The 14,099-nt window shown below is 39.3% G+C and overlaps 1 protein-coding gene across 6 annotated transcripts in view; it reads left to right on the top strand.

Moving 5' to 3' along the window:
• RPS6KA5 (ribosomal protein S6 kinase A5) overlaps positions 1–14,099 on the top strand; it is a gene marked incomplete at both ends in the record, with an annotated part of 202,523 nt that overhangs the window by 154,020 nt on the left and 34,404 nt on the right. For 5 of the 6 annotated variants that reach the window (XM_080708031.1, XM_080708030.1, XM_080708028.1 and 2 more), the window contains one exon: positions 1,895–1,998. The exons of the other annotated variant lie outside the window; for it this stretch is intronic. In XM_080708031.1, the coding sequence (XP_080564157.1) occupies positions 1,895–1,998 (104 nt within the window). The remainder of the gene's footprint in view (positions 1–1,894; positions 1,999–14,099) is intronic. 6 annotated transcript variants of the gene reach the window in all.

Below are 14,099 nucleotides of genomic sequence, written 5' to 3'. Positions count from 1 at the left end.
GGCTTATTCAGTCTTTCTTAACATTTTGCTTAATAATAACTTTATCCAAATAAAAAATTCTGACTATTTTTCGTTCCTTTTTTTCCCCTCTCCACCATCCCCTTTCCAAATGCTACATGTACAGTCCACATATGTGGCTGTGGGAAATCTTTGGTCTCCTTTCTAAAGACCAATCATAGATTTACGAGCTGACATTTGAGCTCGAGCGACATTGTTTTCAGGCACGTGGCTGACATCTGATTGCCGGCTGGTATCGGCAGAAGAATGCGGCTTCCCATCCAGCAGAACGTTCTCAGGGCTCTGAATGAAATGGCAGTGGAACTACATGTATGAATTGAAGGATTGAATTGCTGGCTTACTCGCTTCATGGTATTTGAAGCTATTGAGGAATTTGGAAGGAATGTATAGCTTAACATTTGAAAATGACCTTCTAAGACCTATTGGAGCCAATTTCTTGGTAGAAAAACCTTATATTACTCCCAGAACTTCTTCATATCTAAGGTCCAGAATACAGATAGCCAACAGATGTTTTTTTTCCAAACATGGAACAGAACTCTGAATTAATGAGATGGTGTGTACAAAGAGCTCGTCAAAGGGCCTAGTGTGAAAGAAGCATTCAGTAGATACTTTCGTGATTTCAGTCTGCCTGATCCTGTTTTATGTATCACTATTCTGTGTTTTCTTTAAAAATAGCTCTAGCTTCAACCTAGCACAGTGGTACATGTGTACATCTGTAATTCCAGTTGGGAGGATGAGACAGAAGGATCATAGGTCTAATGCCAGCCTCAGCAACATAGCAAAACCCTCCCCAACTTAGCAAGATCCTGTTTGAAAATAAACACTAAAAGGGGGGGGGGGTGTAGCTCAGAGATAGAACGCCCCTGGGTTCAAACCCCAGTACAAAAAAATTGGTTCAAGACCCATAAACTTTGTGCTTTCTCCAAAACTTTACCCTGGAGTTCAGAAGCAGATAGTAACATCCAGTTAATTGTTGTTACCTATGTGAGCTCATAGTCAACAAATATTGAAATTTTGATTCCCCTACTTAAAAAAGAACTAATTTTGCCGGGCGTGGTGGCGCACGCTTGTAATCCCCGCGCTTGGGAGGCAGAGACAGGAGGATCGCGCAGGTTCGAAACTAGCCCCGCGCGCTGGCTTAGGAGACCCTGTTTCCAAATAAAAATGTAAAAATAGGTCTGGGAGTGTAGCCCGGAGGTAGAAGGGCTTCCAGGAACCCCAGTACCACCAAAAAAAAAAAAAAGAACTAATTTTAATACATCCAAATTATTTAAACCATATGTAATTCACTATGCTCTCAGTTTAGATACCTGTATTCATAAATGGGTTTCTAATTTAGAACACATTTTATTTTCCACTGTTTTAAATCTTCTTACCTGTGAAGACTTTCAGATTTATGTATTAGGTTCCATAAGAGACTTTGGTTTAGGAGGCTATGAAAAAATCTTATCTAATAGTGTTACACCTCTGGAAAAGATATTTTAAATTTATTTTCTTTGAATCTAAGGAATTTCATAAAGCTTTTTGAAGCTGACTTAATAAAAATGTAGATTGGTATTTTTTCTCTATTATGAATCCAAATATTTTACCTACTTAAAATTTAAAACATTATTTCAAGTTAAAATGTTTAATTAAGGTAAAACTCTAACTAGTTTAGGAAATAGTGAAAACTCTTTCTGGGCCGAGGATACCTGTGTATTTGTTCCCTAGATCTCTCTCTTGTGCATGCTAACTCAATAGTCCTTGAACAGAAAGCTATGTTCAAAATCTTTTTGTTAACATACTTTTCAAATACATAGCTTTATTTTGTTCATTTTTTCTTTCTGATATGCTTTAGTTGATAATTCTACAAAATGAAATTGTTGTTGTCTTATAGGCAGTTGACTGGTGGAGTTTAGGTGTTCTAATGTATGAATTACTAACAGGAGCGTCTCCTTTTACTGTTGATGGAGAAAAAAATTCCCAAGCTGAGATATCTAGGTAAGATTTCATATAAAGCATATGTATTCTTTTCTCAAAGGAATTAAGAAAATTTCTGCAGTTAGGATAATGAAAAAAAAATTACCAGGGATAGACAAAATGATGTTTAGATGGTTCAATATAAAGATGTAGACATATGATTTTCCTATTTCTTTATATTTTATGTGCTGAGTTAGATCTTAAGTCTCATAGGCATAGTGTCATAATTGTTAGGTACTCTAAAGCACTTAAATTGTCTTATAACTACTAAGTGTATAGTATATTGAGAAATATATTTAATGGACACTTTTTACTACTATTTGTAATATAATTTTTGTGACTTTAATATAAACAGTAATGATATTCTTTTGGCTCATTGGTGTAGGCTCAATAGAAACAAACACCATAAAATTTCCTTCGAGTAGGTTTGCATAGAATGATTCTGATCTGTTTATTTGTAGCAGATATCACAGTTATTGGTGTCCAACTTTTGTTTGTAATTATTTTATTAATATCTTTCTTTCCCACTAGGTAGTAAGTGCTGTAAGACCAGGCGCAGGTCTGAGTTTTGTGGAATGCACTGAGCTAATGAGAAAATAACTGACTCGTGATAAACTTCATTCGAATTTCTAGTTATCGTTTTGTTCTGTTTTTACCTGAATTTTGTAATATTGAAAACAGATTTCATGTTAAAAATTAAAAACTGAAATTCCACTTCCAGTGAAGATGGAATAATAGGAGCCAATTTTCCATCCTGCCTGAAACAGCTTTAACAGTGGGGAAGATGTAGAAATGACAGTTTTGAGGGCACTGAACATCTGGCAGTCCCAGAGATGGAAAATAAATGAGGTGAGCCCTGTGATTGCCCCAGCTAACTGCCTTGAGAGAGTCACCAGGCCTTAAGACAGGTGGCAGGGTAACCCAGGGGGAGCTGAGATGGAACTGAGAACCCAGGAAGACCAGCACAGCTGGGTTTTCAGGCCAGAGAGTCAGGAAGGAAACAGCAAAGAAGAAAGTCCAGAAAATTGCAGAAGCATTCAGTTGGATATTGCTAAATACACAAAAGGAAACTATTCAATTTAGTAAGATGCTGTTTTTCTCCAAATTTATTACAGATTCAATATGAGCACAAGTCCTGCAGGCTTCTTTTTTCTTTTCTTTTCTTTCTTTCTTTCTTTCTTTCTTTCTTTCTTTCTTTCTTTCTTTCTTTCTTTCTTTCTTTCTTTCTTTTTGTGTGTGTAGTACTGGAGGTTGACCCAGGGACATTCTACCTTGGAGCTACACCCTCAACGCTATCTTATTTTTATTTTGAAGTAGGGTCTCACTAGGTATATGACTCTCACTACTTGCTGAGACTGTCCTTGAACCTGTGATCCTTCTGTCTCAGCCTCTCAAGTACTGGGATTACAAGCATGTAACACCATGCCTGGCTTTTTTTTTTCTTTAGTAGAAATTGACATGGTGGCACATGCCTGTTATCCCAGAACTTGGGAGGATGAGACAGGAAATTAGCAGGTTTAAAGCCAGCCTCACCAACTTAGCTATGATGTCACCAACGTAGCTATGATATTACCTGTTGGTGTCAGGATATAAAATGGAACAGAATACAGAGTCTAAAAGTAGAACTGTACATATATAGGTAGCTAATTTTTTACAAAGATGCATAATCACTTCAGTGGAAAAAATAGTCCTTTAAACAAACGATGCTAGAAGCATTGACTACACAGGTGGGAGAAAAGCTAACCTTCAAGAAATAATTCATACCATATAATAAACTTTACTAAAAACAGATGATAGACCCAAATGTGAAACCTGAAGCTCTAAAACCTCTGAGGCAGGCATTGGGGTGCACACCTATGATTCCAGTACTTGAGAGGCCGATACAGGAGGATCACAGATTTAAGTCCAGCCTCGGCAACTTAGTGAGACCCTGTTTCCAAATAAAAATAAATAAATAAAATAGGGCTGAAGTGTAGCTCAGAGGTACAATACCCCTGGATTCATTCCCCAACACTACTATCTATCTATCTATCTATCTATCATCTATCTATCTATCTTCTGGAAGAAATAAAAATCCTGTGGCCTTGGATTGGGTAAAGAAATCTTGATATGACATAAAAAGATAATCTAGAAAAGAAAGCACTTCTTAACTGAACTTCATCAAGATTAAATATTTCTGCTCTTCACAACTTAAGAAATGAAAAGATAAGCCACTGCCTAGGATAAAACTTAATCATATATTTGATTAAGGAGTGGTACCCAGAATATATAAAGAACTCTGAAAACTCAAGAAAACAAGTAGCCTCATTATAAAATGTGCAGAACCTTCAGACAGACAGACATATTGCCAAAGAAGATCTGTGGGTAGCAAACAAACACATGAGAAGATGATCAACATCATTAATCTAGGAAAATGCAGATTAAAACTACAGTGAAACACCGCAACATACTCATTCAAATGGCTACAGAGACAGAGACTGACCACGCAAAGTGCTGATAAAGATGTGGAGGAAATGCAGCCTTCATGAAACACTGCAAGGGGAAATTAAAATGATACGACATTGAAAAAACAGGCAGTTCCTTAAAAAGTTAGACATTACATCTATAAAATCATTTTTCTTAGTAATTACCTAGGAGTAGAATGGACAATGAAACACCACAACATACTCATTCAAATGGTTACAGAGACAGAGACTGACCATGCTCTTTTACACGGTGTAATTATTCTGAGATTCATCCATGTTGCTGTGTATGTGTATTAGTGCACCATACACTTTTATTGAAAAATAGTACTCTATTTGCATGGATAAACCATAATTTTTTAACTGCTTACTTCTTGACAAGACATTTGGGTTGTTTCCAGTTTGGAGTTATTACAAATAAAATTGTAAACACACAGCAACATGGATGAATCTCAGAATAATTACACCATGTAAAAGAAGTAAAACAACATAGAATGCTTATTGCATTCATTTCTGCAAATTACAAACTAACTTATAGTGACAGAAAGTAGACTAGTGGAGGCTGAGTTGGAGAAGGGGAGGAAATATCACAGTGGAACGTGAGAAAACTTTGGAAGGTGGTGGACAACTTACTGTGTCGACTGTGGCAGTGGTTTCGCAGGTTAATACACATGTCAAAAATTACCAAACTAGCCGGGCGTGGTGGCACACGCTTGTAATCCCCACGCTTGGGAGGCAGAGGCAGGAGGATCGAGGCCAGCCGCGCTGGCTTAAGAGACCCTGTTTCAAAAATATAAAAAATAGGTCTGGGAGTGTAGCCCAGAGGTAGAAGGGCTTCCAGGAACCCCAGTACCACCAAAAAAAAAAAAAAAAAAAACCAAACTAAACTTGATATATTTAGGAAGTTTATGGCACATCAGTTGTATTTAATAAAACTATTTTAAAAAATAACATGTACCTTTTCCAGAACTAGCTGGAAAGTCAATGATGTCTCAGTATTTCAACTACTAAATACCAAAGTGAACAAGAACACATTTTAAAAAACATAGTGAGTTAAATTAAACCTTTAACAAAAAATTTATAAAAGTGATTTGGCTTATTTTAAATGGATTTTTGAAACAGTTTGAAAATTCCTCAAAGTTGTAGGAAACCTTGGCCATCGTCTTGAGAATTTGGATCTCACTGCAGTGTCACACAGGCACAGAGTGGCCTTAGCTTGAGAACATTGAATAGTGACTCTTCTGACTGATTCCACATGCATAAGCAACTTCTTTTTATAATTTTCCTTTCCACCACAGGTCTGGCTGTATAGGGAAGTCTTTTGCTCATGATGGCAGAAATATTCTGAAATAAATGCTGTCCAAATTTAAATTACTTTTATTCTCTTTACATCAACCAATTTGCATTCTGATTTTTAAAAAATTTTTTTTATTGATCATAGTGGGATAAAAAAAAAACTTGTGTAGTCATACGTGCACATATCACCCAGTCAGCTCCTACCCAACCCCCACCCCATTCCCTCCCCATCCCTCCTTCCCATGCTTGGCTTAGTGGTTGACATCTAGTATTATAGCACTTTATCCAAAATTACCAATGATAACCTCACATAACAGATTCATTTGTCTGATATCAAACTTGTGATCACTTAGAGATAACATTTCTTTTTGCTTTCTTTTTTACCAGAGGATATTTTTTAAGGTGAAACTATCATACTTTTTTTTCAGAAAAAAAAATTTTCCTAACATGAAATATGAACTCTAAATACCGAAAACAATCTCAAAAAATAACAGAGCTACAAGATGTACATTTTCTGATTTCAAACCTTATAAAGCTACAATAATTGAAACAGTGTAGTACTGCTATAAGGGCAGGTATATAAACCAGTGGAGTAAAATAAAAAGCCTAGAAATAAATTCTTACATATATGGTCAAGTTATTTTTGACATGGTTTCCAAGAAAATTTGGTAAAGGAAGTAATAATCTTTTCACTAAATATTGTTGAAAAATAATAATTACGTGAAAAAAATAAAATTGGACCCTTACCTAACACCATATACAAATATTAACTCAAAATAGATAAAAGACCTAAATGTAAATCTTAAGACCGTAAACTTTTAGAAGAAAACCTGGGTCATAACGCTTCACAACATTGAAATTGGCAGTTATTTCTTGTATATGATTTCAAAGGCACAGGCAACAAAAGAATAAACAAACTTCCTAAAAAATAAAAAAAAATTGTACATCCAAAGACAATGTAAACAGAGTTAAAAGTTATTGATAGAATGGGATAAAATATTTCCAAATGCTATATCTGAAGGTGTATTAATATTCCAAATAGAAATCCTAAAAATTAGCAACAATAAAATCAAACACTACAATTTAGAAATAGGTAAAAGACTAAAATAAATAATGAATCTCCAAAGATTTTAATCAATAAACATATGAATATATTCTTCTTTGCCCAGTTGTCTGCTGAATGGAAAATCTTGTTTCTCTGGTTCTGGTGTGTATTACCTATTTTTTCTTCGTAGTTAATCTCTTTGAGTATTTTCTCTAGCGCTGGTTTTGAAGACATAAATTCCTTCAGTTTCTGTTTGTCATGGAAGCTTCTTCTTTCCCCATCTAATTTGATAGATAGTTTTGCTGGGTAGGAAATTTTTGGCTAGAAGTTGTTTGGAATATGTTACTACAAGCCCTTCTGGCTTTCATGACTTGGTTTGGGAAGTCTGGAGTGATTCTAATTGGTTTGCCTCTGAATGTCACTTGGCCTTTTGTTTTTGTTGCCTTTAAGATTCTCTGCTTTAGCTGGGCGTGGTTGGCGCACGCTTGTAATCCCCACGCTTGGGAGGCGGAGACAGGAGGATCATGCTGGTTTGGAGCCAGCCTTACTGGCTTAAGAGACCCTGTTTCCAAATTAAAATATAAAATAGGTCTGGGAGTGTAGCCCGAAGGTAGAAGGGCTTCCAGGAACCCCAGTACCACCAAAAAAAAAAAAAAAAGAAAGAAAGATTCTCTGCTTGGCTTCCACATTGGTCATTTTGACAATTATGTGGCGTGGGGAACCTTTTCTCTGATCCTGTCTAAAGGGAGTTCTATACGTTTCCTGGACCTGTTTATCGACCTCTTGCTCTATGTTTGGAAAGTTTTCTGCTATTATTTCTTTGAAGATATTATTGATCCCTTTGGTTTCACCTTCTTTTTCCTCCTCTATTCCAGTTATTCTTAAGTTAGCTCTCTTAAAATGGGCCCATATTTCTTCAGTGTCAGTTTCCTGCTGTCTGATTTTTTTTCTAAGTTATAAATTATGCGTTCGTTTTTGGAGTGATCATCTTCTAGGAGTGAGATTCTATTATTCATGTTGTCTAATCGATTGTTTATAGTTTGAATTGATACTTTTACTTCAATTATTGCTGCCTTTATTTCTTTTAGAGACTCTCTAAATTCTTTTCAAAAGTCCTGTATTATTTCTACAGTTATATTCCTGATTTGATCTTCTGGAGATCTCTGAATTTCTGTGTTATCAGGTTCTGATATTATGGGGTTGTGGGCATTCATTGCTCTATTGTTGTTCCTCTTTCCCATTATTTCAGAAGTTTGTGCCTTCTCTGGTTTCTTCCCCTGGTCACCACAACTTCACTTAGGGTGCTCTGGATCTTGAGTTTGTGGTAATCTCAGCCGCCACTACTCCTTTACAGGGTTGTATCGTGAAGTCTCAGACCCAGGGAGTTAATCGAGGCTGCATGAAACCGTGGGGGTGCCGGGCTGGGCATTTTCCCACGAGGAGCTGTGACTCGGGTGTGGTATCTCTGCCACTACTCCTTTGCTGGGTTGGACTGCAAAATCTCAGACCCAGGGAAATTATCCTGGGGATTTCTCTGCCACAATTCTACTCGCAGTTATTGTGCACACTGTCACAGGCGTGGTGGACTGGCCTCAGCTGCTGGCAATATGGCGCCACTGCTACGCCCTCAGCCGTGAGGTTGGCATATTTCTTTTTTGGATTTGAGCTCCTTTCTGAGTCCCTGGACGGTGTGATGAGCTTGGCCACTGGGAGTTTTAGATGTTCTTTGCACTGAAAGAACTGCTGAATTACACCCGAATGGTCCACAGCTTCTCACTTCAGCTCCTTGTTTACCTTTCCTCTCTGGAGCCTGGTGCTGTGAGGCATGATGGCGCCGGTGCAGCTCCACAATCCGGGCTGGTTTCTTTTCTGGTCTCTGGTTGTTCTTCTAGTTTTCTTTTTCTCTGTCCCTAGTGTTTACATTTTTTATTTCTCTGCTGATAGTGTTTTCTGGCTATGAAAAGCACTGATTTTGTGGCATTAGAGATCGATGTTAGCAGGACTCCGGCATTCTGGTTCTTGGAATAGAAAGCAAGCCTGGATCAGATTATTTAAAAATTTAAAACTAGAACAAATAGATTTTTCAAGAATTTGAATAAGATTTCTTCCCTTTAATCAATTAATTATCTACTTTGTTGTGTTAATAATTTTGTTTAAATTTTGGATGTTAACCTGTGATTCTAAAGGGGAATTTTTTTGTGACTGAAATATACAAATAGTGTGTAACAACTGAATTATATGCTACACTACCTTTTCTTTTCAGGATAATCACCTGGTTATCTTTCCTGGCATAATATCTTTCATAGTCTGTTCTTAAAATATATTTTATGAGATAAATGTATCATTATCTTGTCTCCAAATGTCTTAATTAGCTGAGGCTTTTTCTCAATATTGAATTCCTCCATTCCTTAATTATTATGATCTTATTTGAACTTTGCCTACTTCCTGTATCTTTTATTTGAGATGCTTCAAAATAATGTATTATTCATGCTATCTGCCTGCCTTTCTTGTCTACAGGTAGCCTAACATCAGAATAAAAATGTTCTGCTAGTATATCAAATTTTAAAATATAAGACCTTGTAGTTAGTGTCCTCTGTGAGAATCCCTGATAGCACTAGCTCTTTGTGAAGGATGGCGCTGCTGTGTAAGGATTTCCAGGGAAGCCCCTTAGGTGTACAGTGTTTTTCAGTCATCAGATGAGCCAAAATCATCTTTCTCCAATCATTTCTGTTAATCCTGGTTCTGTCCTTTCAAGAACATGGGGTAATTGTTATTTCTTTTCAGGCATTGCCGTAGGTATTTGAAGATAATTTTATCTTGGACAAATCTTGTAGTTCTTTTGCTCATGTTAAATCATTTCCGTATTCTTCACATTCTAGGACCACTTGGGACAGGTATTAACTTGTCTGTGTTATAGACTTGAATGATTGTGCTGAAGCTTTTTTGTTCATCTCTCTTATTTTTACTTCACTTATATAGCATGGGATTTTCCTTTTGTGTTTCTTCTACTAGCTCTTATTGCACTTCTGTGTAGAATTTCTCTTAGAGATGCGTTACTGCTTCCCGGAAAGGTGCCCACCCAGTCAAGGGAATCGATTCTCCATTACTTACTCTGCCTGCTTTTGCAAGGAGGACCCCTTTGCTTGCCTGAGGCTTTGTAGCCCTTGATAACTGATATCCCTTACCTGAGAATCAGGATATAGAAGTTTTATTTGCTGCTCTCCCATCATCTTTCATTGTAGTATTATAGACATAGTGAAATACAAGTCCAGTCCTAAGCATTACCAAAGGACGGTCGGCTTTCCATATCTGTCAGTCCTACGTCTGTAGATTTAACCCACCTCAGGTCAAAAATATTTGGACAAAAAGAATCCCAAAGAGTTCTTAAATGGTTGGAAAAATCAAAAGAATAATGATTTTTATGACATGTGAACATCTTGTAAATTTTAAATTTCAGTGTTCACGATCAATAAAATTTTATTAGAATGAAGCCACACATATGATTTATGTAATTTTCTTTGGCAATTTTTGCAGTATAAAAAATGAATGGCTGCTACAAAGATCATATAGCTTCAAACCATAAAATATTTGCCATCTGGCTCTTTGATAATTTCCCAGTATCTATTATAAAGCTTATACCTCCCCTGCTTGCCTGCTTTCTTTTCTTCCTTCCTTTTCTTTTTTTTTTTTTTTTTTGTTTATTTATTTGTGGTACTGGAGATTAAACCCAAGGACAATTTACCTCTGAGCTACAACCCCAGCCCTATTGCCCTATTTTATTTTGAAATAGGATATTGTAAGTTACTGAGGGTCTCGTTAAGTTTCTAAGGCTGGCCTGGAACCTGTGATCCTTGTGACTCAGCCTCTTAGGTTCTGAGATGACAGTTGCACCCCACCATGCCAGCCCAACAAACATTTCTTACAGTTTTTGTGGATCAGGACTCTGGGCACAGCTCAGCGAGGTCCTCTGCTTAAGGTCTCTTAGACTGAAATCAGAGTCCTGGCTGGGCTGTGGTTATCTCGAGGCTCAGCTAGGAAAAGACCTGCTGCCAAGCTCAAGTAGTTATTGTCTACATTCTTTTCCTTGTGAGTTGTTCAACTGAGAGCCTCCATTCCTAACTGGCTGTTGACCACAGCCCACCCTCAGTTGCTTGCCACATGGGCCTCTCAAACATAGCAGCTTACTTAAAAGCATGCGTGTTGGAAAGGCATTGAAGATTCTGCTAGAATGTTGTCATCTTTTATAGCCTAGTCATGAACATAACATCCTGTCCTCTGTATAATAGTGGTCATGTGAAGGGCACTTGGTTCAGTGCACACTTGGCTGTGACTACAAGGACCCAGAGATTATCTTTAGGGGCCATCTTTGAAGGTTACCTACTATTGGCCTTTTATGAAAAAGAACACTAAGACCTGATTTAAGTAATTTATTATCATCCTTCCAAGGAGCTTTTCTATTTTTATATAAATTCTGTGCGACTTGATACATTCTTTTGATTACAAAATTAAGAGAGTAATTCTGTTTTTTGTTTGTTTGTTTGTTTGTTTTTGGTGGTACTGGGGTTCCTGGAAGCCCTTCTACCTCCGGGCTACACTCCCAGACCTATTTTTACATTTTTATTTGGAAACAGGGTCTCCTAAGCCAACGCGCGCGGCTGGCTTCGAACCTGCGCGATCCTCCTGTCTCTGCCTCCCAAGCGCGGGGATTACAAGCGTGCGCCACCACGCCCGGCTAATCTGTTTTTTTTGTTTTGTTTTGTTTTCTCCATATTGAGTTTTCACTTATCACCTTGAACTTGCTTATTTATGTTTTTAATTTTTTATTTTAGTTTATAATCATCTTGCTTTTGAGCTATGGTATAGAATAATTGCAAGTATTATTTTTCTCTGTGTTAAGATAAAATCAAATTTCTTCTTGGCTTTCTTATCTTCATAGGTCTTTATGATAAAATCTCTTATCAGCATATTTATAAGCCCACCTTGACTCTCAGTTTTGTGGGGTTTTTTTTCTTCTCCTTCTTACTGTAGATATTTTGGTACCCAGTGAGCATCTTTGCTTCCCAGTGTGTTTTGACTAGCACGAGATCTGTTGATGTTTGCTGCCTTCACAGTTCTTGTACCCTTTCTTGGGCCTGGCACAACTTCCCACTGGCGTCTAGATGGAAGGGCTGTGGCTAGGAGGCAAGCTGAGTGGAGTGAGCCCTCCCCCAGTGTGCGTAGACATCAGCTTGGCATCATCCTGCCTTCAGCTTTGGGTTGATCTCTGCTCCTGGCTCATCTGCACACCGTGTGGGCTTAGAGGTGAACCATAATTGCATGGGAAGAGGAGCAGTCGGAGCCTTGAATAAACCTCAGGATAATCCCACCGTCCATGGAGAAGGCCCGGCAGAAGCACCGTCTGTCTGGCTGTCCCTTCCTGTGCTTTCTCTGAGGCTCGCCCTGCTCCTACCCAGACCCGGCCTTCTGCTCCTCCCAGGATGTTGCCAGATGCAGGCACTTTGCCACCACCTCTGTTTACCCCCACCACCACTCACGCCAGTGCTTCAACGTAAAGTCTAAAAGGTCAGCCTCCTACATTCCAGAAAGGGCCGTGGAAGGAGAAGCTGACCTTCTGCATCCACAGCTCCCAGGTGTCTGGCGTGAACTTCTATTTCTCATGTGTTTATGGTTCTCCATGCCCCCAAGAAGGCCTGTGCTTTCAAATGAGAGTCTTGCCTGGACTCTGGCTCTTGTCCATTTAGCAGTCTCTCTGAAATTCCACTCATTCCACTCTGGGTTTTATATTCACATGCAGCCACTTGGACACAGGGAACTGCCAACATCCTAACACCATCATCTTGTCCCTGCTAGGGGAAGGAACTCTAATATCAATAACAGAGGGGATGGGAAAAGCTTCAGAAGCTTTGGCTGGGCCACCAAAGAGGAACAGGGAAGAGTTTGCCAGTAAACGCCATGGTAATTGTGAGAGCTCAGCTCTCACCTGAGCTGTGCCCACCTTGAAGATTAAGATGTGTGCAGACACATCTGAGAAAGCAGACACGCAGTGATCTTAACTGTGCCAGAATCTGAGAGAAGGCTGGACACACCAGCTCAGTACTCTATGGGAGCCTTGGTCTTAGAGGAAGGGCGAGTCCAGTTGGTACTTAGATGCTTTAAGAAAGCCTTTTCAGCCAGGCGTGGTGGTGCACACTTGTAATCCCAGCATTTGGGAGGCTGAGGATCGTGGTTCACGGACAGCCTCAGCTACTTGGTGAGGCCCTCTGCAACTTCGTGAGACCCTGTTTCAAAATAAAGCATAAGAAAGCCTTTTCAGCACAGCCTTCCAGATCATGCGTCCATCTTTGGGTCCCCTGACTTTGTAAAGAGCAGAGGTTGTATAGGGTGCCAGAAGCCCTGCCAGGAGAGGATGGCTGTCAGTGTCTTCCCCAGAAGTGGGGTTGGGAGAGAAACACGCTGTGTGCGTGAGAGTGAAGGGGAACACAGCCGTGCACACTCAGTGACAGACGTGTTCTGAGAAGTGCACCAGTGGGCAATCCCATTGCTGTGTGAAATCAGAGGCCTTAGGACAAACTAAGACAGCTCCGTTGTCGTAAGTAGTATAATCTTACGGGATCACTGTTGGCTGTGCATTGCATCCTTGGCTGACACCTCATTAGGCAGTACGTGACTATATTTACAGCTCACATAAGACATGCCCTGGGTGAGACGTTGAGGGCAGTCACGCTTCCACAAAACTAGGTAAGGGTACCAACCCTGAGAGTCTAATTCTTCTGTTGTTAATGATCCGGCTGGTGTGGCTGAGGAAAACAGGTTACAAGGACCAAAGGGAGGTGATGGCCTGGGACTCTATTCCCTGAGGCAGCCAGTCTCCTGGCGTGAGAAAGGCAGATGCTGTGAAGCTGCTGTCACAACACGGTCCACCAGGGGGCCCGCCATGTGTGCTGGCCTCTGTGCCAAGAAGTCACTCCAAGCCCGGCATGTAGCAGTAGCATCTGCCATGTACAGATACAGCGCCCGTGAGTCCTGACTGGGGTCCCGGGGTCAAAGCAAACGACTGCAAGATGGCTTCATGCCATCTCCTGGGGAACACTTGTCTCCCTGCCACTGCAAAATAATGCCCCATAGAAAACAGGGGATTGATTAATCAGTGGAATATCTGATTAGTAGTTCTTTATACCCAGGGGAAAAAAGAAATGTAAGGACCTACTACTCGTCCTATAAAAACATTAGTATGTATGGAAGGACATGGAAGAAATGTGAAAACTCATAATGTCCAGGAGTTTTGACAGATGTGTGAGCGATACGTGGAGTGTTCTGGA

Source organism: Muscardinus avellanarius (assembly GCF_963383645.1).
Source record: "Muscardinus avellanarius genome assembly, chromosome: 12".
NCBI lineage: Eukaryota > Metazoa > Chordata > Mammalia > Rodentia > Gliridae > Muscardinus > Muscardinus avellanarius.
This window is presented reverse-complemented; position numbering and strand designations above follow the sequence as displayed.